At 47.8% G+C, this 24907-nt stretch overlaps 1 protein-coding gene across 24 annotated transcripts in view; it reads right to left on the bottom strand.

The window, feature by feature from the left end:
- The window catches only part of EHMT1 (euchromatic histone lysine methyltransferase 1), a 155685-nt gene that overhangs the window by 21830 nt on the left and 108948 nt on the right, over nt 1–24907 (bottom strand). For all 24 annotated transcript variants that reach the window (XM_083485716.1, XM_083485720.1, XM_083485737.1 and 21 more), the window contains 11 exons: nt 23468–23599; nt 19916–20061; nt 16489–16632; nt 14319–14545; nt 12083–12250; nt 10872–10954; nt 9602–9708; nt 8566–8688; nt 4577–4678; nt 3759–3863; nt 1490–1644 (listed from right to left, as the gene is read on the bottom strand). In XM_083485716.1, coding sequence (XP_083341842.1) covers nt 1490–1644; nt 3759–3863; nt 4577–4678; nt 8566–8688; nt 9602–9708; nt 10872–10954; nt 12083–12250; nt 14319–14545; nt 16489–16632; nt 19916–20061; nt 23468–23599 — 1492 coding nt within the window. The remainder of the gene's footprint in view (nt 1–1489; nt 1645–3758; nt 3864–4576; nt 4679–8565; nt 8689–9601; nt 9709–10871; nt 10955–12082; nt 12251–14318; nt 14546–16488; nt 16633–19915; nt 20062–23467; nt 23600–24907) is intronic.

The raw sequence follows: 24907 nt of genomic DNA, 5'->3' as shown, positions 1-24907 counted from the left end.
AACCACTGCTCTATGGTTACGGATGGTGACAGCTGTAGTCCAACAGCATTTGGGGGCAGAGGGAGCATAGGCTCCCCATCGCTAAAGGCCCAGGTAGTCCGACCTGATACATGAGCAATAACGCTAGAATCTGGAAGTTTGCCTGCTTGATAAACACTTAGGGGGCAACCTAAGGCTGCTTTGCCCTCCAGTGGCAGAAATCGCAGCACCATTGGTTGCAACTGTTTGCAGAATGGCAGTCAAATGTACTGCTCCGATGCCAGAGTTTTTTAACAAAAGCAAATAGCAAAGCACTGCTCTCTTCCTGACTTTTGGCATTTTTAAGAACGCAAGAGCCCTGCCAGATCAGTCGAGAGGTCCTTTTAGTCCTGCCTCTTGGTCTCACAGTGGCCAAACAGATGCCTCAATAGGAAGCCTGCAAGCAGGTCCTGGGTGCAACAGCACCATCCCCGCTTGCGATTCCTGGCAACTGGTATTCATGGGCATACTGCCTCTGACAGTGAAAGCAGTATATATTACATAAATACCCTTGTTTCATGCTCAGATTCAAGTAGCTTGCCTGAGGCCATGCACTTGGCCTTTGAATGCACAATTCTCAGACTGAGATCTAATGTTTGAACGTCTACCCTGTGTGCAATCATTTAATAAAAAAGATTGACAACAAGCCCACAAGCAGGACCTGAGTGACACAGGGGTTTCTCAAATTGCAATTCTCGGGTACACTGCCTCTGACGGTGGAGGGGAGAACGTAGCCATTGTGGCTGGCAGCCACTGACTTACTCCTCCTCTATGGATTTGTCTAACCTTCTTTCAAAGCCATCTAAACTGGAGGTAATCACTACCTAGTGTGGAAGCGAATTCCAAATATGTGTTGTGTCATCCCCCAACCCCTTTTAAAGCCACAATAAGCAAGAAATTTAAAGGAGTTTTGGTTCGGCCGTGAAAGAAATAGGTAAGTACAGTAGGCGTGGCACGATAAAAACTGTTACTTCAATGCTCAGCTTTTCCGGTGTTGTGAGACTAAGAAAAACTTTTTAGTGTACAAAATTGTGCATTTGGGGAAAGCTTTTATACACCTCTATCATGTTCAGCTGCTCCTGCCAACCTAGCAGTTCAAAAGCACGTCAAAGTGCAAGTAGATAAATAGGTACCACTCCGGCGGGAAGGTAAACGGTGTTTCCGTGCGCTGCTCTGGTTCGCCAGAAGCGGCTTAGTCATGCTGGCCACGTGACCCAGAAGCTGTACGCCGGCTCCTTCGGCCAATAAAGCGAGATGAGCGCCACAACCCCAGAGTCGGCCACGACTGGACCTAATGGTCAGGGGTCCCTTTACCTTTATCATGTTCAGCAGAGGCTGAGTGGAAGAAATGGGAAGGTACCACAAGGCATCACCTTTCCCCTTGCCCGTCCATCCCGGGAGCCTCCCCCCACCCATGAGGAGGGCAATGAAGGGAGAGGGGGGGGACTCCTGGGGGGTGGGGCATACTTACACCACACACTCGTAGCGGTTCTCTCGGGCCGCGATGTGCAGTGGGGAATCTCCGTGGATATTCACTGCGTGCAGATCACACTTAGCAGCCAGCAAAATCTCCGCAATGTCGACGCACCCCGAAAAAGCAGCCCAGTGTAAACAAATGTTCTCCTCCTGGAAATTTGGCAGAGGGGAGGGGGGAGGGCAGAAAGTTTAGTGTGCTCATCCTTGGCACCAGGGAGGGGGGGGACTACCCTGTCCTTAAGCTCTTGTTCCCTGCAGTACGTGGGCTGCCTTTTCTAGGCTGCTCAAGCTGTGCTTTCAGGCATGTGAGGCAGGGAGCTCCCAGCAACAGCCGCCTCCGAGTTCACTGAGGATGGTGGGGGAGGGGGAAGCTTGAAGCGAGGGCTGCCCTCCTTGCCTTATAAGGACAGATGAGTCATTTGTCTGCAGGTCGCAGCATGATCTGGGTGAACCCATGGGGAGACGCTGCCACAGACACGAAGGTATTAGCAGAGGAACTGTGTGACCCAGACATGTAGGACACCCGTAGAAGTCTCGAAAAGACAAGTCCCCCTAGGGGGGCCAGCAGCTGGCAAATTTGTAGAGGGATGGAGGGAGGCAGCAGTGCCTCCACCATCCTCAGTCAAAGGCTGCCTCTGGGCAACCCTTGATTGCTCCTGGCTGCAAAGTTTCCCTCCAGATCTGGAAAGATTTGAACACTGATTGGCCTGCTGCAGAAAAGGGCTTTTTTATCATTTTAGCCTGTGGATTTTTCTACTGTTGCTCAGCTCTGGAGAGCTGCCTGGAACCCCTCCTGGGCTATTATTAAGGGCTCTACTAGGACAAATCTTTCACGGGGTGGGAGTAGAGGAACAGAAACAAGACCAAATCTCGTCTTCCCTATCACATCATAGGCCAAAGCTGTTAGCAGCTGCCCTGGAGCGAGAGGGTGTTTTCCTTGAGGGCTCTTCTCCCCCATCTCAATGAGACTCAGCAAATGAGCCTCATCCTGCAGAGATGTTCAATGGCAACAGAAGTGGTTGTGTCTGCTCTGTGCTTCCTCTGCCAGCCTGGTGTTCAAGGCATAACCTTGTTGATACTGAAATACAGGCTTTCCAGACAAATGCTCTTGTGGACATGGGAGAAGTAGGACCTTGGTGCTGACCAGGGCCCCTGACACACCTGTGTGTCACCGCCACCTTACTACCTGTCTGTTTGTTTGGCATTAGTCTAAAGAGAGACCTGTGCACAGACAAATGCATATATATATAGGCCATGGGTGAGGAACTTGAAGTCCAGGGGCCTTGTTGGACTCTGATCATGCCTCTTGCTTGTCTGCATGGAAGACAGAGAAGGAGTTTATGAGTTGTGTGGAATCTAGCCTCTTGTGCAAAGGGAAAATGTGCATTTGTCCCTCCACCTACTTTTGCATCTGGCTCCACTCACCACTTGTGTATATACTTCCAGGAATGCTGCCCAGAAGGAATGTGGACCTTTGGCCGAGATAAAAACAATCTCCACCCTTGAATCAGAGGCAGATGCCAACCCACTCACTGTTCCACCTGAAAGATTTGTGCAAACCTATAGCCCTTGCTGGGGAGTAAGCCTTGCCAAACATGGCAAACGTTACTCCTGAGCAAACAGGCTCTGAGTTGCTCTTGTTATAATGCCCAACACTGCTCTTGAGCTGAAAAAGCTTCCCCTCTTCCCTGAACCACAATCCCTGGGCCAATCCTGGTTCTCAATACAAGGAAGAGTGTTAATTGGGAAGGGTTTTCCCCGCCCCAAGGGAATGTGGCCAGCCTATAACTCCTAGCAGCCAGATTGACCAGCGGCCAGTGATGACGAGAACTACAGTCCAGCAACACACAGAGCAGTATTCATGAATTCTGGGCCCCCAGGTGTTGCACTGCAACTCCCATAATCTTTCATCATTAGCTAAACTGGGTGGAGATTGAGGGAATGACAAATGCAGCAACATCTGGAGACCCAACCCAAAGTTGAAGAGTGAACCTAGCGGATCACAGGTTTCCCACCCTGGGTCTAAGGAGCAGCATTCTATACTGCATGCAAGGAATGGAGAGTGTCCCTATTTAGAAAATGCATTTCCTCCTGAGGGCGGGGCAGGGGGCTCTTAAAGAGTATGGATGGGGAACCTGGTGCCCTCCAAAAGTTGCTAGACTCCAACCCCCACCATCCCCAGCAACGATGGAAACTGCAGTCTGACCAGGCCTGACAATTTAAACTGCTACCAAATACTAAGCAGAGCAGAGCCCAAGACTTACATTGTCCCGGATGTTGATGTCTGACCCTTTGGCCAGCAGCAGCTTCACCAGCTCAACGTGTTTGTACTCAGTGGCCCATATCATTGGTGTCCAGCCTCCATCATCCTGGGAATGTAGGAAGAACCCAGCTCGATCAGACCCCAAGCTCCATCTGGTGGCAGCCCAGGTGCGGGGAACCTCAGGCCTGCAAACTTCAGGCTGTTGCACTAATCACTCCAAACATGTGTGCTCCCGTACTGCATTAAGACAGTCCAGGAGTGGAGAATGTTGGCTATGCAGAACATCTCCAGGTTCTATTACTACTACTAGGCTGCAGTCCGCAGATATGTTGCACTTCCACCAGCAGCAGAATGTGGTATTACCATACCTATCTTGCGTAGCTCCAGACCCCAGAGCAGGGAAGGGGAACCTCAGGTCCTGCCCCTTGGGACTCTCCCCCAGGCTACACCCTTCACCAGCCCTGCCTTGCAACCTCCTTGAGTGTTTTAGCCTGGCTGGAACACGTTCTTGAATTCTAATAGCGCCTCTTGCTCACCTGGTTGGAGGACAGAGAGGTTGTTTGTGTAGAAGCTAGTCTACTGTGCTAAGGTAAAACCAACATTAGTAGCTCCACTCACTTTTGCCTCTGGCTCTGCCCACCAGTGGCACATGGCCCTTGGAAGGTTGCCCAGAAGGGAGTGTGGCCCTAAAGTTGAAAGGGTCCCCCATCCCAGCATATGAGAGTCTAGGGAGGGGGCATTTTTCTGAGTGTGCAAGTGTCTGCCACACACGGCTCATTGTCCTGATGCTTTGGAAGGACCGCATGGGCAGCAGCTTACCTGGCAGTTGACATCCACCTGCTCGTTGCACAGGAGGTACTGCACCACGTCGTAATGGCCCTTCTTGGCTGCCAGGTGCAAACAGGTGGAACCTTCCGCATCCTGAACAAGGACACACAAAAGCAGGAATATGTATCACTTCAAGTCACTGATATGTTTTCAGTGTGGATTTCTGGAAGAAAGCACGCTGGAGGCCAGAGCCTAAATAATATGACCCATCAAGCTGAGTGTAGGCCCTCAACCCAATGCGTTTGCAGTAGAAATTGCAGAGTTCAAGCCACTGGTCCATCTAGTTCTGTATTGTCTACACTGACTAGCAGCAGCTCTCTGGGATTTCAGGCAAGGGACAGCCCCAGACCTACATGGAGATGCCAGGGATTGAATCTGGGACCTTCTGGAGGCAAAGCAGATGCTCTACCACTGAGCTAGAGACCCATCTCAGAGAGAACATAGGAAGCTGCCAAATATAGTCCCAGGCCACTGGCGCATCAAGCTCAGTATTGTCAACACTGACTGGCAGCAGCCCTCCAGGATTTCAGACTCCGATTTCTCTACTGATGCCAGGGATTGAAACCCTCTTGCAATCAGGGGCAAAACTTAAATTTTTGCAAATTTATTCAGGAAGGGGTCTTAAAAATGTTTTGGGGTGTGAGGAATTTTAATCTTTTATTTTGGTGATTGGACAACATTTAGCTGGTAAGTCTACGTTTGATAAGGAACATAAACTGCTTTCAGAAAACCGAAGAAATTTAATGTTATCTTCTGAGAATATCAGGTAACGCTTAATAATAATAATAATAACTGCAGGTACTTGGCAATCATTTTAAATGATTCCTATGCAATTTTACACATGTTTTACTTAGCAAGCAAAACTAAACTATATTAATTTAACTAAAACAAATTTTGAACTCCCGGGTCATCCCTCATTTGGGGAATCTGAAAGCTTAAAAATTTGACACGCTCTATTCCTGAATGCAAAGTGGATGCTCCACCACCGGTCACACTTCATTTTTTGTCAGAGCAAATATAAATACTTGTTGGGCTGGAAACAGGAAGGAGGTGGGGCTGTTGACTGTAATGCCTTGATAATCCCTTTGCTAAAGAGGTATTGCGGGATATCCTGCAGGAAAGGAGAAGAAACACAGGCAACAGAATGAGCAGATAGAAAGCTGGGATGGCAAGAAGTGCTACTGTGCACCAGTCTTTTCAGGGCAGTCTCCCCTTGCTGCACTGGTTTAAGGATAGGGTGGTGAAGGTTATTTAAGCAGAGGCTGAATGGTCATCTGTTGGGAATGCTGTAGATACCGTATTTTTTGCACCATAACACTCACTTTTTTCCTCCTAGAAAGTAAGGGGAAATGCCTGTGCGTGTTATGGAGGAAATGCCTACGGGTGGCATGCCTACGGATTTTCCTCCTCTAAAAACTACGTGCGTGTTATGGTCGGGTGCGTGTTATAGAGCGAAAAATACGGTACATATTGTGTTGAGAAGAGGGTTGGAGTAGAGGACCTCTAAGGTCACTTTCCAAATCAACAAGCCTAAGCTGGCACATCTAAAAATGTGATTCCTCCCACTTCTTAGCCTGAAGTGACACGAGACTATTCTACCACCTTAGTAGCACAACCGCTCATGCCCACCTCATTCTGGCAGCCATGCACACAGCACTGATCCACTGATCGCCAGGGAACTTAAGCCCTATCCCTCAGAGGCTCACCTCCACCTGCAGGGCATGGCATGCTGCCCCTGTCTGAAATCTATTATCTCTGGCTCTCCTACTAACTCCTGCTCATTAGCAATTGAAGTCAAATGGGCTGCTTTTTTTGCAGGGTGTGTGTGTATGTGTGTGTGTGTGTGTGAGAGAGAGAGAGAGAGAGAGAGAGAGAGAGAGAGAGAGAGATCAGGTCACCATTCAAGGATGATTAATAGGCTACAGGAATTGTACATGAATAAACCAGTCTAGATTCAGGTTTTGTTATATAGCAGGGGTGGGAAGATTTGCCAGCCAGATGGCCGTGCTCCTCTCTAGGCAACTTTCTAGTGGCCACATGCAAGAGGTGGACAGGGCCAGAAGTAAAAGTGGTGAAGGTAACAGATGTTGATTTCCCCACACTTTCCTTGTAATCTTCCATATGGGTTAGCAAGATAGCCTGGTGTCTGTGAGAGCCCTCCCCTGCAGAGCACACTGATTGGCTGGGTATATAAGGGGCGAGAGCAGCACCTTGAATTTAGCCTGGTGGCTAACTGGCAGCTGGTGCTCCCAAACCACAGCTTCCACCAGTCACAACTAGCACGATGGCCGATGGTCAGGGTTAATGGGCTCGTAGTTTAATAATGGCTAAATGTTTCCCACTCAGAGGAAGAGGGAGGTCCTGCTAGCATGTCTGCTGCCCTGTGACGTTTGTGGAGCAGCATTGCATGAGGGACATTTTCTTTCGTGGCCCCAATGGTGCAGAATGCCCTCCCATCCGAGGTGTGTCTGGCCTCATTGCTGTATCCATTTTCATGTCCTGCTCAGGCTGAGGCAGTGGAGGGTGAGATCAGGCTATCCTTCAGTAGCTAATTGACAGCCAGTGCAATTCTTGCAGCAGCAGAGTAACATGGTGGAATCTGCAGGTCTCTGTCCTTAGCATTTACCATGGCCCCAGGTGTATCCCACACACTAAATCTCAAAATCTTGAGGCTGGAGGGAATGGCTAGGTGACCGCCTGCGAGCACAAACTGGCTTGTTGTCATCCATGCTACAGCTTGCCACAAGCGAAAAGGAAGAAACAGCAAAGGGGAAAATGAGAGGTGTGTTTGATATGTTGTCCATATTCTGGGACCTCTAGGTTAGATTACTGCAATGCATTATACGTGGGGCTGCCTTCTGATGATGGTTTGGAAACTTCAGCTGGTACAGAATTCAGCGGCCTGGCTACTCACCAGGGCAAAATGGTTTCAGCCTATAAGGCCAATCCTGGCCCAACTCCACTGGCTGCCAATTGGTTTCTGGGTCCAATTCAAATTGCTGGTTTTGACCTATAAAGCCTGAAATGGCTCAGGACTGCAAAACCGCAAGGCAAAACCCTCCCCAAATGAACTGATTCGGACCCTTCTTAGTATGCTCCCTCTATGCAAGGACTGAAGGGTAACAATACAAGAATGGACCTTCTCTGTGGTGGTTCCCGATCTGTGGAACCTTCTCCCCTGGGACACTTGCTTGGCACCTTCTTTACATATCTTTAGGCACCAGGCGAAAACATTCTTCCTCTCCCTGGCCTTTGGCTAATTAAACAACCTATGGCCTTTCAAACCTTGTGGGGGGGCAGCATATTGTTTTCTTTGCTATTGTGTTATTTATTTTTGTGTTTTTATACTGTAAACCACCCTGTGATCCTTAGATGAAGGGTGGTATAGAAATTGAATCGATCAATCAGCCAATACAGCCCCGGAACTGCTTTAAAATTCTCTGTCCTAGGACATTTTTTTTTTTAAAAAAAAAGATTGCAAACAACCTGCAATCTTGTGACAAGTAGCTCATTGCAAATGAGGGCAGAACACCACACCATGTCCTGGTTTGCACGTCACACTAAGCCAATTAGTGTCTCAGCACAAACGCACGAGTGTGTGGACTCTCAGAAAGGAGATTGCATCTGCTTTCCTCCTCCCAGTCACTCTGCTGGCAAAAGATAAGGTTCAGTTTAGTACGTCATCGGAGCCAAGGATTGTGCTTTAGCTCTTCCAGACAGACCACAAGCTGCAAAGCATACGACAAACCTTGGTTATGGGTCGTGGTTAGTCTGGGGAAATCTAAACCATGAACCCAGGTTTTGATGATGACATAGCAAAGTCACTGCTTAGCTCAGCAGCAAAACAACCTGAGCAGCAAAGTGTCCGCTCTCTCCTCTCAGAGCCTGTGTTTCCTGTGCATTTGCACTGAGTCATAATCTGACATGCCAATGAGACCATTGCCACCTTAGATATAAAAAAATCCAGACGCCATCAGTACCCTGGGATCCACTAATGCTCCAGCCTTGATGAGGTATTTCACAGTCTCCAGGTGGTTATTCTCTGCTGCTTCCATAAGGGGGGTCCTCTGGTCCTGAGAGCAGGTGTCTATATTAGCGCCAGCCTGTGCCAAGACAGATACACATGGTAACAGTTACTGCAGAGAGTCACACAGCTGGGCTCATGGCCGATTAACAACTTATCCTGTGTCACTAAGAAATATGCAGCTTCCTGTTCCCCTGAGCCTATGGCTAGGGCCAATGCGACCCGAAAGCAGAGAAGTTCATCAACACAAAATGGAGTAAGTCACATTGTCATTCATCTAGTGCACTGGGGAGGCTAACCTGTGGCCTTCCATATTTGCTATTTGTGGAATTCTCTGCCTGGGGAGACTCACTTGGAGCCTTCATTATCTATTACCAGGCACCAGGCAAAAACTTTCCTCTTTACCTTTGGCTGATTAAGCAATCTTTGACTTTTTATATGTGTCAGGGAGTGGGTGTGTTTGTTGTTGTTATGTTATGCTTTTTGTGTTTTTATACTGTAAACTGCACTATAATATCTGGATGAAGGGTGTTGTATAAAATAAACAAACAAAAACACACACACACAGCCTTATGGCCGGATAAGAATTCGAACCTGGGCGTCTCAGGTCCTAGTCTGGCACTCTAACCTACACCACACAGGCTGAAAGGTTAATTAATTCTCTCTTTTAAAAGGGCAGCCAAAACACCCTGTGAAAACCTCAGAGGGGTCCTTACCATCCTATCAATTCACACTTAACTAAAGTCCCAGATCAGCATGACTCATCCCTAGTAGGATTTCGCAATACGTTCCTTCTAAACTAGAACAGGCTCAGCATCTGTTTAAGTGGAAGAATAGAAAACCTGAAACCACTGGTTGATTGGACAGGGATGGGGCTTCTGCAGTGGGAGTTGGCAGAGAGATGCACTGGCAGGAGCAGTGACAAGGAAACACACCCACCCTTTTGACACCCCCCCCCCAAAAAACACAACAACTAAAAAACTGGGATAAACCTGGATCAGCATGTGGCAAACGTCCATGTGTCCTGACTCCGCTGCTGCGTGGAGAGGAGTTCTCTTGTTCTGGTGTTCCATCTTGAAGTTTGGATCGATCCCATCCACTACAAAACAAACAGAGGCCCACAGTGTAAAGTCAAGGGGAACAGAGTCATAGGAAGGCTGTTTCTGATGGGGCACCTGGAGCAAGATTGTATCTGATTCCTTGATAATATTGGCTATCTGGAGGGGATTATCAGGAAGCCTCCATAGGCAAACAGAATTGCCCCATTACACAGCTGGGATACCAAATAGTCTCGTGACCCTACAGGAGACGGTCCTGATGACAGCAAAGACTTTTTCTCGCTCAGGATTCTGCCACGGTTGTGAGGCAGTCTCCCACTAAAGGAAAGATCACACCTGGGATCATCACACCTTAGCTTAATAAGCAGAGATATGAATTACTCTTTTGGCCACAAACACAAGTAAATTGACCAATCTACCTGGAAGCCTTCTACTGGCTATATTTTATTTACTTGCTATTACATTTCTAGCCCATCTGTCTTCCAAGGAGCTCAAGGTGCCACAAAAACTTCTCCCCCTCCCTGTTTCATCTTCATAAGGACCCTGGGAAGTAGGTTAGGCAACTGGTCCAAGAAGTTTCATGGCTGAGTGGGGAGGTGAACCCTCATCTCCCAGGTACCAAGTCCAACACTCTAACCACTACACCACTATGCTTTCTATGGATACCCATGCTGTCCAAATTTGATAAGCTAAGGTTTGCAAGAAGACTAGCCTGTACCTTGAAGCTGGCTAAACATCCTGGCTTCTTCCAACACTGTTAACTGTAGGTTTCCCAGTTCAGGTGAAATGCAAGCAAGCCACGGCTATGAAAGGTTTCAGCTCAGCCTTTTTGCTGCTGGTGCAACTACAGAGCTCGGGGTTCCCCAGAGCACAACCAGAACACTGGCCTGGCCTACTTGAACCCCACTTTTATTCTACACCCTGGTTGAGCCTTGCTCCACCACAAGGCAGAACAATATATCCGCTTATTTAGCCCTGATATAATTGCCCTGACATAACTAAATACTTTGGGAGGGGGTTCAACTGAGGTTTCTTTCTATGAGCCTTCTGGTGAAGTCTTGGCGCAAATACTTTCTTCTAAAGTGCAGTCCCTTCCTCCTCCAAGGCATCAATCAAGGCTACATTCTCAGCAGGAGCAAAACTCGCCTCTGCCATGTGATGGGAGTTATCCATCAGTTAAGAAAAACATGGGGGAATCACTTACCCAGCATGAGAAGAACCTTTTGCAGCTCCCCTTGCCTGGCAGAGAAGTACAGCTGCTTTGAGTGAAACCGTAATTTCTTGGGTCTGTCAAAAGGAAACAGTTATTACTAGTATTACTGAAGAGTTTTTAACATCTCCTCTCACCCCCCACCCCAGTTTTTAAAAAAAATCCTCACAACAACTCTATGAGGTAGGGATGCTGAGGTGACAGTGAGTGGCCCCAAGTAACCCAGTGAGCAGTGGTGGCCGAGTGGAGATTTGAACTCGGCTCCCCCATGTTATTGTCCACACCACACTGACATGAATCCAATGTATAGGACTGGTGTATTGCCCTACTGACAGATGACCATAGTCACCCAGTTGGCTGAGGTCTACTTGCATGGTCAACTTTTTTCCTGCTTCTTTTAACTCTTTGTTCATTATGCTCATTATCCTGCTTCTAAATAGACTGATCAGTTCCACACCCATGTAACATCAACAAGTCAACCGAGGTTATTTCTGTTTGCTTATTTCTTGTTAAAAGAGCAAATAACGCTCTGCTAGTTGTTGTTTTTTTTTTAGCTAAGCTCAGTTACTGGGTTTCTTAACTGCCTGATAAATTATCAGAATTTGGTGACAAGAATTTAGGCAAGTATGGTCCTACATACAAAAGGCTGGTTATTATTATTTATTAACAACACGGATTTTTTAATCGCCTTCTAAACTATTGTCTCAAGGAGGTTTACACACACACACACACACACACACAAATTAAAAACAGTTTAAAGACAAGACTAAAACACTAATGAGCAGGTGCTTCTGGCAAAGACCCAATTTATTCAGCTAGAAAAGTCTACTGGAACAAAAATGTCTTCAGTTCCTTCTGGTAAGTGCACAGGAATGCATTGCCACAGAACCTCCACGCTCTCTCCCCCGGATACCATAGTCTTATACTGAATGTAACCATATAATCTGTTATATGGTTATATTATAATTTGTTATAATCTGAACAAAAAAGAGATTGTGCAATCTTTTGTACTTCGTGAAAATCTTTAGTAAAATTATTTTTAAAAGAAAAAAGAAAAGAACAGGAGAAGCCACACCAAAAGCCTTTCTCTAAGTTACTGCTAAATATGTCCTGGCTTCCAAGAGACTGACTGGGCCCACACCCAGGTAACATCCACAAAAACTACCAAGACAATTCCCATGGGCTGACAGCCAGCTCATTCTTACTTTTCGGAATCTAGGGCGATCAAGGCGCTTTCCAAGGTTTCTTTCACTGGTCCCTGGGAGAGACAGGCTGGGGCAGGTTTGGGAAAGGCAGATGTCCCGGCCAAGTCAAATCCCTCAGCAGACGAAGTCTCAGACCGGACTTCTTCAGACAGTTGTGCTCCAGTCCCACTGTGACCAAAAAAAGAGGAAGGGTTAAGGGAGGGTCGTAGCATTTGCTTTGCATGATGTGGGTAGCCCACATGTGCCCACCTGACTGCTTTGAGTGGTGGAACTGGCACAGCTACAGGTGCCGCATAACACCTGTTCCACATTTGTAAGCACTTGATTGCTTAGTATGGCAGCACCTACACTTTGGAACTCCCTGCCTCTTGAGATCAAGCAGGTGCCTTCACTGTTCTCTTCCTGGCACCTGCTAAAAACATTCCTGCTTATACAAGCCTACCCAGGTGGCTTAGAAAGCTCAGGTGATTTTATCTGTTTCAATACTTTAACCTTTGCATGTTCTAAAGCATGGTTGTGAGTTTTTCTTGGTTTTACTGTCTTGTCTTTTGAAAACCACTTTGAGATTTTTCAGTTAAGTGGTATATAAATTTTATGAAATAAATGAATGAATGAATGCAAAAGGTCTCAGGGTCAATCCCAGGCAGCTCTACATGGGGCTGGGAAACACTCCCTGTCCAAAAACCCTAGAGAAGCGATTCTCAACCTGTGGGTCCCCAGATGTTGTTGGACTACAACTCCCATCATCCCTTAGCTCTGGCCTTGCTAGCTAGGGGTGATGGGAGTTGTAGTTCAACAACATCTGGGGACCCATAGGTTGAGAAAGGCTGCCCTAGGGAGCCACTGCCAGTCAGTACACTGAGCTACGTGCACCAATGGTTTCAACTTAGAATAAGGCAGCTCCTTGTGTATTTTAAGGGAGCACAAAAGGCCGCCTTCCTGCATTGTGTGGAATGGACTTTCTGATAAGATGGTATCTGCAGAAGAATCTAACCTGAAGACAGCAGGAATCAATTCAGTAAATATAAGGGGCAAGACGAGCATCTGCTTTGCATTCAGAAGGTCCCTCGCTCAGTCCCTGGTTCCATCCCTAGAAACCAGGAAGGCTGCTGCCAGTCAGTGTGGGCAATCCTGAGCTGGATGGGCCAGTGATGACTCAGTATGAGGATGCTTTCTCTGTTAAATGCACACTTCACAAACCATTAATAACACTCTCGCATTTTGCATCAAGCAAGGAAAAAGATGTAGGCTTTAAAGGCAAATAGTTTGCAAATACTCAGTAGCATCACACCATTGTTTTGTAACCACTCCACCTAAAATCCTTCTCTCCATTTACTGTGTGGTCCAGCTCTTTTTAGCACAAAGGCAGAGAACATGGACAGTACAGCCCTCACTGGATTGCTTCCCTTCAGGCTGCAGGTAGGAGAAGCAGCTTACCTAGATCCAGCCCTCACTATTAAAAAATAGTAACTCTCACAGCAGAAAGTTAACATGTGAGTCAGAAGCACATAGTTCTTCTCCCTGTGACTTGCCAAGCTTGAGTGTATAATGTAGGGGCAAAACATGCAACCTGCTTTCCTACAGGATGAAGTGGTGCATTCCAAGAGAGCCAAGTGCATAGCGCATCCTACGGGAGACTTAATGGCCAGAGAGAGGATGGCATTTGAGGTCACAGCTTTGCAAGTGGATTCAGTGGACGGCTGCCAGCTGTTGCAACCTTGGCTGTGAGCAGCAAGGCAAGGCATACCAAACAGGGTAGCACTTCACAAAGCAGACCTGGGGTGAGGAACCTTCTCCACCCCAAAGGGCCACATTCCTACCTGGGCAACCTTCCAGGGGCCATGTGCCAGCGGGGCCAGAGGCAAAATTGGTGGGGGCAAAAAAGTGCACATTGTTAGCTTCGCACAGTCGGCTTGCTTCTACGCACCCTCACCATAAAAACACACACACACACACACACACAAAACACTCCTCTCTGTCTTTCATTCGGACAGAGCTCAAGCACACATTCCAGCAAGGGAAGAAACACTCAAGGAGGGTGTACAGTAGGGCTGGTGAGGACGTGTGTCGTGCAGCAGGTACCTGCGAACATTTTGCCCTGGACCTGAGACCCCCCTACCCCTCTCATTCTTGAAAGAGTGAAAATGAACAGAAAGGAACAACAATGCTGAGCATGGCTGGGGAGGTGGGCAGTGGGCCCCAACACATGCTCAGTACCGCCACCCTCTGGACTCACCTTCCGGTTGTCGTGTCTGCCCTCCCCTCAGAAGTCCCAGGTTTCTTCAGCTCGTAGCTCAGCGGAAGCGTGGAGGTTGTGTCCGCCTTTGCTATAGTCACTTCTTTGGCCTTCGAGGCCTCTTCCCCACAGTGTGGGCAGTAGCTCATGCCTTTGACCTGGGAGGCACAATCCCTGTGGAACCGGTGGGAGACGCTGCTTTCTGGCTGGCACTCCATGAAAGTGCCCTGGTTAAAGAAAAGAGACACAATGCAAAGAAGGAATATCCATGAGTTACACATCTCCAAGTGGTGCTTCGCCTTTGGCTGAGGTTTTTCAAACTCTACCTGCTGGAGAGTATCGTACTTTGATTGCAGTTTTTACAGAAGACCTTAAGAAGAGCCCTGCTGGATCAAACCAAAGGCTCACCTGGGTGGTCCAGCATCCTGTTATCACAGTGGCCAACCAGATGCCCCAGTGGGAAGCCTGCAAGCAAGACCCGAGCGCAACAGCACTCCCTACTTGGCCTCCCGAGCCATAGTGCCTGCAATAGCGGAGGTAGAATGTAAGAAGGGCCCAGCTGGATCAGGCCAAAGACCCATCAAGTTCTGTTCCCACAGTGGCCAACAGGTCTACTTAGCACTGAGTTATTCCCTTCTGAGACAGGGAGCTGCCTTCTAAGAGCAGGGATGGGGAACCTGGTGCCCTCCAGGTGCCGCTGGACTCCAACACCCATGGGCCATAGTCAGCTTGGCCAATAGTCAGGGATGGTGGGAGCCGGAGTCTCTTAACAATATTCAGAGGAACACAAGTTCCCTAACCCTGCAACAGAGACAACTAGATGCCCTATTCCTTGTCATGATGTGGTCAGTGCCACAAATCAAAGCCTCTATCCTACACAAAAGTTTTGGCTTTCATCCAAAGCTGATTCACTGACATTTATTGACATGAGTAACACAGGCTCATTATTTTCGATGAATTGACAAGTATCGCTGGATGGCACCCTTTGATTTCAATAGGGCAGGAAATGTCCTCCAGGCATTGCTGGGCTCCAACGAACTCCAACCATCCCCAGCCAGCATGGCCAATTATCAGGGATGATGAGAGTGGTTGGCCCACAGCTTCCTGCATCTCTTACGGCAATGGTGAAAAATTCACCCTGAGCCAGAAAGAAATATTGTGTGGGCTGTAGGATTGTCAGATTGAAAGCTAGAAAAGAGTCATATGACACAACAGAGGCAGGGCTTCTAGTCAAATCTCCCCTTGGATGCAGGAAATCCAAAGATTCAGACCATCCCCAAACAGGTGGCTTGTAGTTCTACAGTGAGCTCTGCTTGTAGTTCCACAGTGAGCTGAGGGACAGCCCTCCATCACTCAAAGGTCAAGGATAGGTAAGGTCTAGACTTCCAGATGCTACTGGACTTCCAGCCAGTATGGTCAGTGGTCAGGGATGGTGAGAGCTGCAGTCCAGCAACAGGTTCTCCAAACCTGCATTAGTGTGTGCCCCTCCTGCCACCCCAACCCCACCACCACATTAAAGAATGCGGCAACTTCAGAGATCAACGATCTCCTACAACTAGGGGAGGTTTTGAACCTGTGTTTTAAGAGAACTTGCTCATACATCATATGAAATCCTAGAAAGTCACTGCCAGATCAGAAGCAGCATGTAGTAACCTCCAGATGTTGCTAAACTACAACTCCCATCAGTCCCAGTCAGCACAGGCAATGCTCAGTGACAATCGGAGTTGTAGTCCAACAGTATCTGTGACGCACCGTAATGGCTATCCCTGCTGTAGGCAATACTGAGCTAGACTGACTCTTGGTTTGACTGAGTCCTACATTCCTACAATACAGTTTGCAAACCCATACCGCAGAGAAGGGATGGGGAGCCTGTGACCCTCCACACACCATTGGACTTCAGCTCCCATCATGCCTGACCACTGGCCATGCTGGTTGGGCCTGGTGGAAGTGGTAATCCAGCAGAACCTGGAGGGTCACAGGCTCCCCACAACTGCCACATAGCTTTTTATCTTGCCTGCATTTCAATAATTCTTTTTGTCCTCTTTAAAGAATGCAACAAAAGTGGGGAGCAAAGTGCCCTTTCCTACAAAGGCCACTGTCATTCTTCTCCTGCCAGCCCAGCACAAACACCCCTGGCCCACACACCCTCCGGCCCAAAAGAGAAACTTACCGCAGTGCAAAAGAAGCCACAACCTGGGCAGCACTGATGCTTCACCATCCTCCCTCTGTGGTCCTCACAAAGTACCAAGAACTGGACTTTGTTAGAAGGGCGCATCAGCTCATATTTCAGCACCTGGCTTGTGCAACGGCTTAGCTGGAGGAGGAAAAGACGTCATTCTTGGAGAGTGTACCAGAGGGGGGGGGGATACACACAAACTCTTCTTCTCTGCTATGCTGTGCTGTGCATTGAGAGTTCACACACTGAACTGACTGAACTGAAAGCCCCCATTTCAAAGACATGCACACCAAGCAGCTTAATACTTCATATCAGCACGAGAAATGTTCCACTTTACTCTCTTTGGCACATGGCTGTAGGACGAGGACTAAACACAGTTCCAGAATCACCAAAGGCAAGCCACGTGGGAGCAACGTCTTCCACTTCTTGCTCAGTCCTGTTTAAAGAAGAGGTGCGTTGCACCAAGACGTGCCCAAGCAGCACCTGCAGGCACAAGTGTGTCTGCCAGTACCTCCTTATGGCACCTGCAAAAGGCCTCACCATTTATCCCCCCCATTTGCTCTTTCTATTCAGTTCCTGTTCACATTGGCCCTGCCTTTCCTGAACTGAACATCCTGTTAAACATGCCCACATTTCACTGGGGGCCAAGTCTGGGCACACATCCTCCCTCCTATTCTAAACAAGGGACAGGAGCAAAGAGCTTCGCTCTGTGAGTGCAGTGGTGACTGATGTAGCTGCCTTTTTCCTAATTGATGAGGGTGGATTTCGGGTGGGGTGGGATGGCTTCCATCATGTCACCTCTTACTCGCCTTTAATCCATCTTTAATCTTTACTCGCCTTCCATCATGTCGCCTTTAATCAAAATTAAAAAGTCCCTTTTCACTCCATTCCCTTGATCACTTTGGTTGCCCTTTCCTGAACATTTCCCAACTCTACAGTATCTTCTTTTGAGTTGAGGCAATCAGGACTGTACACTGCACATCACTTCATTTCTCTACATTTGATGTCTGGCACCTGAACATGTGAGCTCAAATTCAAAACAGTCTGTTATAGCCTAATCGCTCATGCAAGTCATCACTTGATGTCAGGAACACAGGAAGCTTATGTAGACTCAAGACTATGCTGGCCAGTAACTGCTCTCCAGGGTTTCAGACAGGAATCTCTCATAGTCCTACCTGGAGATGCCTGGTCCTACCCTCTGGAACATTGGGTGTTTCCTCATACAGAGTCAGAGCATTCACTCATCTACTGCTCTTCAGGGTTCTAGGCAGGGGTCTCTCCCAGCCATACCTGGGATCAGACCCTATAGGCAAAGCAGATGCTCTACCACTGAATCACAGCCCTTCCCTTAAGAGCAGTTTTCTCTTGTACCTGTTGCAGTCATCAAGTGATGACTGTGCACACATGAACCAGCCCTAGCACTTCCTTCCTGAACATTAATATGCCTGAAATTGTACAAGAAGGGCATCTGCACTTGGGCTTCCAAAAACCCTCTGTGCTTTCCTGTCCACTCTGTTTGAACATACCGTGCCCCCTGGAAACACCCTATTTTAAGGTGGGAAGTTATGGCTAATAAAATATGGGGGGGAGAGGAAAAGATGTAATTTGCATTCATAAGAACGTAACAATCCTTTATTCTCCACTCCTCCTAAGTACACAAAAGCCATTAGAATCTGGACTTCATCCATCAGGGATTAGAACTGGAACTCCTTAAGGCTGTTAAGAAGAGAAAGAGCCATGTAGCCCAGTGTCCTGCTTTTACAATGGAAAACGGGGTGCCTATAGGAAGCCCCCCAAAAGTGCCTGAGCACAACAACACTCTCTACATATGCAACTGGCATTCAGAGGCACCCTCTCTCTAGCAGTAGAGGTAGAACACAGCCACCCTTCTTCCCAAACACAGATCTGAGAAAGCACCCAGCCTAACTCTTTGGCCCTGTTTATCAGTCCTGAGGAGATGCCATCGAAGCCATAGTAGCAGGAGAAGAATCTGCCCGTTATCTCCTTGACCACAGGCACTCATTAGATCTTGGCTCCCCCAGCGGTGGCTAATTGAGAAACTACGGGGTGGCAGCTGTTGGCATGCAGTCTGCAGCAGCATCAGAGAACTTTACTGGGCCACAGAACAGCCAGTGGCAGCGGAGCTCATCAGAGACAGCACTAGAAAGGGAAAGAGTGGGGAGGGGAGGTGGGAAACACAAGCATAGGACATATGCAAGATCTGGGGGTTGGGGAGACAATCCCTGTGCAAACCACAATTATTTCACCTGGAACTTTGTGAAAAGTGTAAGGTATTGACGTACTTCATGGGCTGCACAATTCAGAAGAAACCAAGGCATCCACATTCCACCCCAACTTAATTTGTTGTGCTTTGGTTATGCACCCATGCACAAAACATGGGAGGTATTATTATTATTATTATTATTATTAGGCAAAACAAAACAGCAAATTCCAGCAAAGAGGCGTGTCTCGTGCTCTTAATAGTGAGCTAAAGAATTAGCTACCTCTGTGCAGGAAAGTTTCTGTTCTCAACACCCTAGTAAGGTCAATGACTCGGGGGAGGTCAGTGGAAGACCAATGCTTTGTATGCAAAAGGTCCCGGGTTCAATCTAACATCTCCACGTAGGCCTGGGAATGATTTCATGCCTGAATCCCGCAAAGCCACTGGTAGTCAGTGTAGACCAGGCATAGGCAAACTCGGCCCTCCATATGTTTTGGGACTACAACTCCCATCATCCCTAGCTAACAGGACCAGTGGTCAGGGATGATGGGAGTTGTAGTCCCAGAATATCTGGAGGGCCGAGTTTGCCTATGCCTGGTGTAGACAATACTCAGCTAAATGGATCAATGATCTGATCATATAAGGCAGATTTCTCTGTCCCTGTGTAATACCTGCACTGCTGGAGGGGCCTCTGAATAGTTTATTGGGGACTGCAGGTAGGGAGAGTGCTGTTGCACTCAGGTCCTGTTTGCAAGGCTTTCCATCTGGGGCATTTGGCCAGAACAGGATGCTGGACTAGAAGGCACTTTGGCCAGCTCTGGCAGGGCTTATCTCTGGATATTATGGACTGCTTCCATCTCCAATAAATAGTTACCTCTCTTCCACATCCTATGCCAAACCCCACTCACTGGAGCCAGACTTCAATGCCCTCTCTGCCTGGGATCCCACCCACCCTGGTCCTTGCGGACGAGCTGCACACTTCAGAACCTGAGCAAGAAAGAAGCCCCATGTATGGACTGTTTTCAAGTCTGTGTGTAGCAAGCACTAGTTATTTTGAGGAAGGGGAGGAGATTAGCATGTGCCTTTGTAGGACATGCCAACCAGGTCCCTTGCCAAGCAGAGATGACGCTCCAATGGAGGGTGCCATGTGCCAACTACAATGATCAACAGAAAAAGAGAGAGAGAGAAGGGTGACACCACCTCCTTATCCACACTCTCAGTTGCCATGCACTGGTTATTGGCTAGTGTGGTGATCTCCCGGCTTTTGGGAGTTTCCATTCGACAGCTACAGAGAGGCGCTTCCTGAAGGCTGTCTGTTTCCATTGCTTCAGGGCCATTGGAAAGACCTGCAGGAAAAAGCAACACACACAAAGAGTCAGTAAACCACCCAACTCTCCTGCAATCCACACAAGGAGACTGAGAAGGGAGGGAAACCTCTGCACAATGGTAACACAGGCTGTAAACAGTCACTAGCTGGCAACTTCATTTTTATATTTATTTATTTATGGTCAAGGCCAGGCTTCCTCAAACTCGGCCCTCCAGATGTTTTGGGACTACAATTCCCATCATCCCTGACCACTGGTCCTGCTAGCTAGGGATCATGGGAGTTGTAGGCCAAAAACATCTGGAGGGCTGAGGTTGAGGAAGCCTGGTCAAGGCTGTGTAAGAATGTCTGACATTCTGAAGGCCCCATATAGACAAGACACCCCAAGCACTTTGCAATTCTTCCAGCCTGCATCTTCACATAGGCAGGCTGGCAGTCCTTCCCAGACCTCCAGGATGGAAATGATATGTAAAACTAAGTGAAGGAAGAGGAGGGGACAGGGCAGTGCAAATGCACCAGGCAGAGACAATCTGGAGCTTTTGCTGGTGAACCTGCACAACACCAACCTTCTTGCTGTCTCTCCCTTGTGATAAGCAACAGTGGCCCACCTGTGGAGAGCCTAGCACAGCAGCTCTGACCTACACAGGTGTATGGGTGTACATAATCTGCCTCACTCAGTGTGGATTCACACTCACTTCTTTTGGATTAGGTGTATAAGCTCCCTAAGGGGGGGGGGATCAAGTCTGGGTAGGACACAAACAAATGGCATCATGCTACAGAAAGGTGATTGTGACTAAAGATCAGGAAGAACTTCCTGATGGCAAGAACTGTTCAACAGTGGAATGGATTCCCTCAGACGGTGGTGTACTCTCCTTTCTTGGACTGAGGCTTTTAAGCAGAGATTAGATGGCCATCTGTCATGTATGCATTAGTTGATATTCTGGCACTGCAGGGGGCTGGACTAGATGGCCCTTGGGATCCCCTCCAATACCACAATTCTATGGTTCCACTTAAGTCTCTACAGTCTTCCAAACTCTAGCCTATTTCAATCAAAGTCGGGATACCTGAAGCAACCCAGGGGGGAAAGCTATTCTCCTTCACTATTCACCATTGAACTGAATTTCCTGCAAGCTGCAATGATGGCCACCCGCTTCGGCGGCTTAAAAGGGAATTTAGAAAAACACATGAAGCATAAGGCTTGTCAAGGGCCTTGACAATCATGATACCTGCATACTACACTCATTATCATAGGCAGTATGCCCCTGCATACCAGTTGTTAAGGGAGCAAAAACCAGGTCCTGCTTGCTGACTTTGAAGTTGCCTTATATTATGCAGTGGCCTTATAACACGACAGAACCATTGGTGCATATAGCTCAGTCTATACTGATTGACAGCAGATCTCCAGGGTTTCAGACAACCAATGTTCCCAGTGCTGAGGATGCTGGGGATTCGACCTGGGTCTTCCTGCATGCAAAGCAGATGAGCTATGATTCACTGAGCTACAGCCTTCCCTGCAGGCAGCACACCTACACTATAAAAATAGGCCTGGTGACTCAGTCTCATGCTCTGCAGAAGCCTAGAGCCATGCGGAGTTTCCAGTGCCAGCATAAGATAACTCAGGTCCTGCTTACGGATTTCCCAGAGACATCAGGTTGGCCAGTGAGACAACAGGATCCTGGCCCTTTGGCCCGCTCCAGCAAGACTATTTCTTACATTCTTATACAGCCTTTCTTTTTCCTTTTATTTTATTTTGGGTTTTTTTCTAATCCGAACAACGCTCAAAACTAGATTTGTTTTGGAGGACTCTTTATGTTTGCAATTGGATGATACAGAGGCCATTAAAAAAATGAATTGTTAAACCGGTCCATCATTTCCTGGATCAGGTTTTCAACAGCTGCCACTTGAAATCAATGTACTGGTCGCAGTGCTGGTGCAAGCACCTCTCTTGAAATCAATGTTATTTGTCTCATCAAGCTCCTCTCCAGAGGTAACAACCGCAGGGAGGAGGAGGAGGGAGGAGAGGAGAGGGCAGATTTTTCTGAATCGCTTTTCTTAAGCATAAAAGCACTGTGGAGCATGCATCGTGAAGAGTCTGCTCAGCCTACTGCAGCCTAACTGGGTGAACAGGCTAAAAACAAGCACCATCATCAACAAAAGAACATGGGAAACATAAGGGTGAAGGTCCAAATGGAATTCTGCACCCATCCGTACATTCTTACGAACATAGGAAGCTGCCTTATAAACAAGTCAGACTCCTGGGTCCACCTCTTGTTTACACTGACTGGCAGCAGCTCTCCAGGATTTCAGACAGGGTTCTCTTCCTGCCCAACCTGGAGGTACTGGGGATTGAACTGGGAACCCTCTTGCATGGTCTGCAGATATCCTACTCACTGTCATTGTACTTCTCCAAACAAACCCTGCAAGATTGACCTTTTGTCCATCTTGTTTTTTTTGTCTACACTGACTGACAGCAGCTCACCAGGAATTCAGATGGGCTGCTTCCTAGCCCTGCTGGGAAGCGAATCCAGGACTTTTGGCATGCAAAACAGATGCTCTACTGCGGCACTGCGGCCTTTTTGTGAGACACAAGCAAGTGCATTCCTATCTACTGGAGCTGTGAACTTGTAATCTGAGCCTGTTGACCCAGGTCCTGCCCTCTGGAACATAGGAAACTGCTTCCTGCAGACTCAGCCCACTGGTCCAGAAGCAGGTGCTACATCACAGAGCCACGGACCTTCTTAAATGCAAAAGGTGGCACCCAGCCAATACTAAGCGGGAATGGCACAGCTCCTGCCCAGATGAAAAGGCTGGATTGCCAGACTGCCTTGAGCAGTGGCTCAGTGACGCCCCAGCCAGACTGCCAGGAATCTCCCATCTGCTCTACAAAGCGGTCCTCTGGCATGCGTCAGCTGTGTGCCACCTTCTACTTCTCTGAAGGAGCCCTTCTGGAATTTTGTCACATGCCTCTTGCCTGAGAACAGGGAGCAGCACTGGAGGAAACTGGAAGGGGAGAACAACTCTTTTTTCTTTTCTTGGCAAGAGGAAAATAGAAAGCAAAAAACGAAGACACGACCAAGGGGACAAAGCCACAGGGATTAGTCAAATTGTCTAAGATGACAACTGCACCCAGAAGTGTTCTAAAGCCTTAACGCTCCCCAGGATATTCCCATCAGCGTTATTTCCTGCAGTGTCCACACAAATACACACACACACACACACACACACTGCTAGGTCAAAGGTGATCTACTAGCTGCTCTCCCTTGCTCTAGTCTCACTCTCCATTTGATCCACTGATGTGCCTTTTTGGCCTCTTCTCATTCTCAATATTGGCAGCCACCAGGGGGCATCATCTTAATACAGAGAAATGAAATCCAAGGAAACAAAGAACCAAAATGGTACATGGCCATATTTAGAACGCTGACACTCACCTTCTGATTGCGAAGATAGAATTCCCTTCACTCGGAGATCCAAGGAATCCAGAGAGACTTCCATGTACTCCATGTTATTCTCCACCCCAGTTCCTTCTCCACTGTCTAAGGAAGACTTGTAGGCTTCCGAACCTGGGTTTAAAATATACACATATTTATATAGCAAAGAAAAGAACTATGCATGTATGTGTGTGTCTCTCTCTCCCTCTCTCTCTTAAAAGGCCACATTCATCTCTAGCAGACTGTATGCAGGCTACAGGCTGATGGATCTCTAGCAAATACAGATGCTAATAGAATAATTAAAATGCAACAACTGGGCCAATTGATCTTTTCAGCCCTTCTTCCTACTCTCTCTGCCTGAATAAGGCAGATTTCACCCCACCCTTGCACTGTTTTTTGGGAGAGGGAAAAAAAGGTGCCAGCTACCAGGAGGAGAGGTCCTCCCTTTCAGACACATCTGTCTGCTGCTGCACTGCATTAGCAGCAGAAACGTGGATGAGAAAGAGGAAGGGAGAAGGACCTGGGCTTGCCTTGACTCACCCTACACACCCTGATGCAAAAGGACTTTAGATCTCAGCAATGCTTAAAAAGAGACCCAATGGTGTAGAAAACAAGATGAAGGGGACAGGAGACATCTGGCTCAAGGCAAAAAAAAAAAGGAGTGTTCAGAGCCAATTGTACAGCTTCTCAATGAGCAAAGCAGGGTTTGCTAATGAAAACGAATGTGAGAACCTCTAGCAGGGATTTAGTTCATGCCTCTTTTTCCTATTTGCTCCTTCCAAGAGACAAGTGTGCGCGCACACACACACACACACACACCCCTCCTCACCCCAAAATATTTTGCCCTCCTCCCTCCAACAAAGCACAATGCCAGCCTAGTCAGTCAGGAGATCTAGAGCCAGACATTAACCCTGCAGGGTTTTTTTAAAGCCTCTTCTTTCTCCTAAAATCGTGTCACTATCCAAGAGCCAGTATGAGGAGGGAATAAATGCTCTGAGCTACTTGAGGGTCACCGATCAGATACTGAACGACCAAAGCGGTTTTTACCAAGCATTGGTGCAAGGATAAGAGGAGGGCCTGTAGAACTTTTCCCCTAAGCCCTGTAAGATCTTGAGCCTCTTGGGAGAAGAGTATTGCCCTCACCCATGGAGGATACTACCTCTTCCAATTATTTCTCTATAAGCAAAGGTTTGCCGGACACACCAGTTGCCCTTCTCAGCCCAGGAGAGGAAAGTCAAAGCAACACTATTTGGGAAGCAAAAGTCTTAGCTCAATGGAACAGCTTCTGCTTTGCACACAGAAGGTTCCAGGTTCAATCCCTGGCATGTCTAGTTAGGACTGGGAAACACTCCCTGTATCAAATTCTGTACAGCCACTGCCTATGTAGGCAACAATACCAAGGTTGATGGACCATTGGTCTGACTCAATACAAGGCAGCTT

The sequence above is a fragment of the Podarcis liolepis genome (assembly GCF_965112155.1).
Source record: "Podarcis liolepis genome assembly, chromosome: Z".
Lineage (NCBI taxonomy): Eukaryota > Metazoa > Chordata > Lepidosauria > Squamata > Lacertidae > Podarcis > Podarcis liolepis.
This window is presented reverse-complemented; position numbering and strand designations above follow the sequence as displayed.